We start from the raw sequence: 2,184 nt of genomic DNA, 5'->3' as shown, positions 1-2,184 counted from the left end.
CTACTGTGCTCAGCACCAGCACTGGCCACGCTGGGGCCTGCTTTGGAGGTTGCAACGAGAAGCGGATTGGCCTGTCCTCAAGGAGCTGCAGCCCAGCTGGACGCAGGCGTGGAGAAAGGGGGCAGGCACCGGGCTTCCTGGAGCCTGGAGGAGTGAAGAGAGGGCAGGGAGCCTGCGGGCTGAAGGCGCATTTAGAAGAAGCTGGTTTGAGAGGGGAGGAGCAGTGGGTGGCTGGGAGGGAAGGCTGCGCCCAGCCCCGCAGGTGGCCTGTGACCACAGGGCAGGGGGAGGGGGAGGCTCCGAGCAGGGGAGGGCCTGGCCCCAAGCGTCCTCCCAGGGTCTGAGGGCTCTGGGCTTGACCCTCACCACAGCCCTGCAGGGTAAATGCTTTTCTTCCCCCTTTTCATAGATGAGGAAACTGAGTTTAAATTATCTGCCCAGACCAGCTGGCAACCAGCAAAAGAGCTTGGAAAGAACTCAAACCCAAGCCTGCTGGACTCCAAGCCCAGGCAGCTGGCCCCTCCACGCTGACACCATGACATCCATCGTGGTGGGCCAGGCCGCGGGGAGCCCTCAGGCCTGTGAGGATGCGCAGGTTCCTGGCACAGCGGCGCCTGGGAGGTTAAGAGTGAGAAGCCCATCGAGTGCTTCTCTCCTCTGCACTATGTCCAGGCCTGAAAGCAGGACAGGCACGCAGCCCTTGGCAGACCGAAGGCTTAAGCCGGAGACGGGAGGGAAGGAGTGACAGGGACAGGAAGAGGAGGGGCCAGAAGAGGGGCTACTTTGTAACGGGGAGAAGCAGAGAGGCCCCAGACCCAGGGCCACCCCTCCCTGCTCCGCACCAGCCCAGCGCCTTCCCTCTTCGGCTTCTCCCTCACCGGTCACCCCGCTGGGGGCTCCCTCTCCCGCTCTCTGTCCCCTCCCATGGAGCTGCGGCCTGGCTTTCCACCTGGCCCCTCTCCGACCAGAACACAGGGGAGGAGCCTTCGGGGCGGGGTCCTGCTGGTCTGTGCGGTGGGCTCTAGCCCAGGCCTGCCACGATGGCTGAGTTCACCCACGCGGCTCTCCCTCCACGGGCGTGGTGCTTTCCCGCGAAGAGGACACGGACGGGGTCCATGTCTTCCTGGCCTGACCCCTCTGCCCTCTCTTCGCAAGTAGACTTATCTGTCAGCCCCCACGGGTCCTCAAAGTGGGACCAAAACCATTGGCCTGGCCTGCAGGGTCCATGGCAGTGGGCACAGCATGCGGCTCCCACCCCTCCCACCCAGGCCCCCCTCCCTGCCTCCTACCTGGCAGGAGGAGGCCAACCAGCAGCAGGGCCATCGCCCCTCGCCCTCCCACACGCCCCATCCGGGGTGCCCGCGAGGAGCCCATGCTGGACTTCATGGCCTCTGAGTGCGGGCGCTGTGGACGCCTGGCCTTTATGCAGGGCTGGACATTCTCTGGGCAGGAGTCACTGTGCGGAGGGAGGGGCAGAGAGGGCAGTGCCCAGGGGGCGTTGGTGTGGCAGGAGCTGAAGCAATCAGCTGGGATCTGCCTACTCAGCCGCCAGTGCACAGCGCAGGTGCCGTGGCCGCTGGTTGCCCAACCTGGAACCCGGCGCTCCCCCCACAGTGGCCGCCCACTCGGTGGCTACTCTCCTTCCCATGGTGCCTGCCCAGCCCCAGCCCCCCACCTTGCAGACAGCCATGGGCATTTCCGCTTCCCCTCTGTGCCAGGGCCCTGCTCCACCCCAGCCCCATTGCCTGACTAACCAGGTTTTCACCTCAGCCCCTGGGGTCCCCCACTTCCTCCCCATGTAAGGGTCTGCACCCCACCCTGAGCCTTGGTCACTGCCCAGGCGCCTGCCTGCCATACACTTAGCAGCAAGCAAGACTTTCCGGTCAGGAAGGGGAATCTGCCTTCTGAAGCCGGCTCCTTGGCCTCTCCCTCAGGGCCTCTCCCTCGGGGGCCTCGGGGCAGCATGAGGGGTGCTGGGTGCAGGGCCTCAGCTTCGGGAAGGCCTGGGTGGGGCCCTGTCTGGGCCCTGGTCACTCACAGGCCACACAGCCCCTCCCCGCAGCCGCGACCCTGATGCCACGGTGAGCCAGAGCCGAGTAAGGCTAATTGGGGAGGCGGTGCCCTGCTGCCCATTAGCCGCTCGGTGGTGAGCAAACAGGAAGGTGCGGGAGGGCTGCCGGGGAC

General features: G+C 65.8%; 1 protein-coding gene across 3 annotated transcripts in view; it reads right to left on the bottom strand.

The window, feature by feature from the left end:
• CDSN (corneodesmosin) overlaps positions 1 to 1,619 on the bottom strand; it is a 9,440-nt gene extending 7,821 nt beyond the window's left edge. For 2 of the 3 annotated variants that reach the window (XM_014534502.1, XM_014534503.1), the window contains exon 1: positions 1,290 to 1,619. In XM_014534502.1, coding sequence (XP_014389988.1) covers positions 1,290 to 1,386 — 97 coding nt within the window. In that variant the 5' untranslated portion in view covers positions 1,387 to 1,619. The remainder of the gene's footprint in view (positions 1 to 1,289) is intronic. The other variant, XM_014534504.1, reaches the window with a different exon arrangement.
• Positions 1,620 to 2,184: the final 565 nt, after the last annotated feature.

The sequence above is a fragment of the Myotis brandtii genome, unplaced genomic scaffold, assembly GCF_000412655.1.
Source record: "Myotis brandtii unplaced genomic scaffold, ASM41265v1 scaffold130, whole genome shotgun sequence".
Taxonomy (NCBI): domain Eukaryota; kingdom Metazoa; phylum Chordata; class Mammalia; order Chiroptera; family Vespertilionidae; genus Myotis; species Myotis brandtii.
This window is presented reverse-complemented; position numbering and strand designations above follow the sequence as displayed.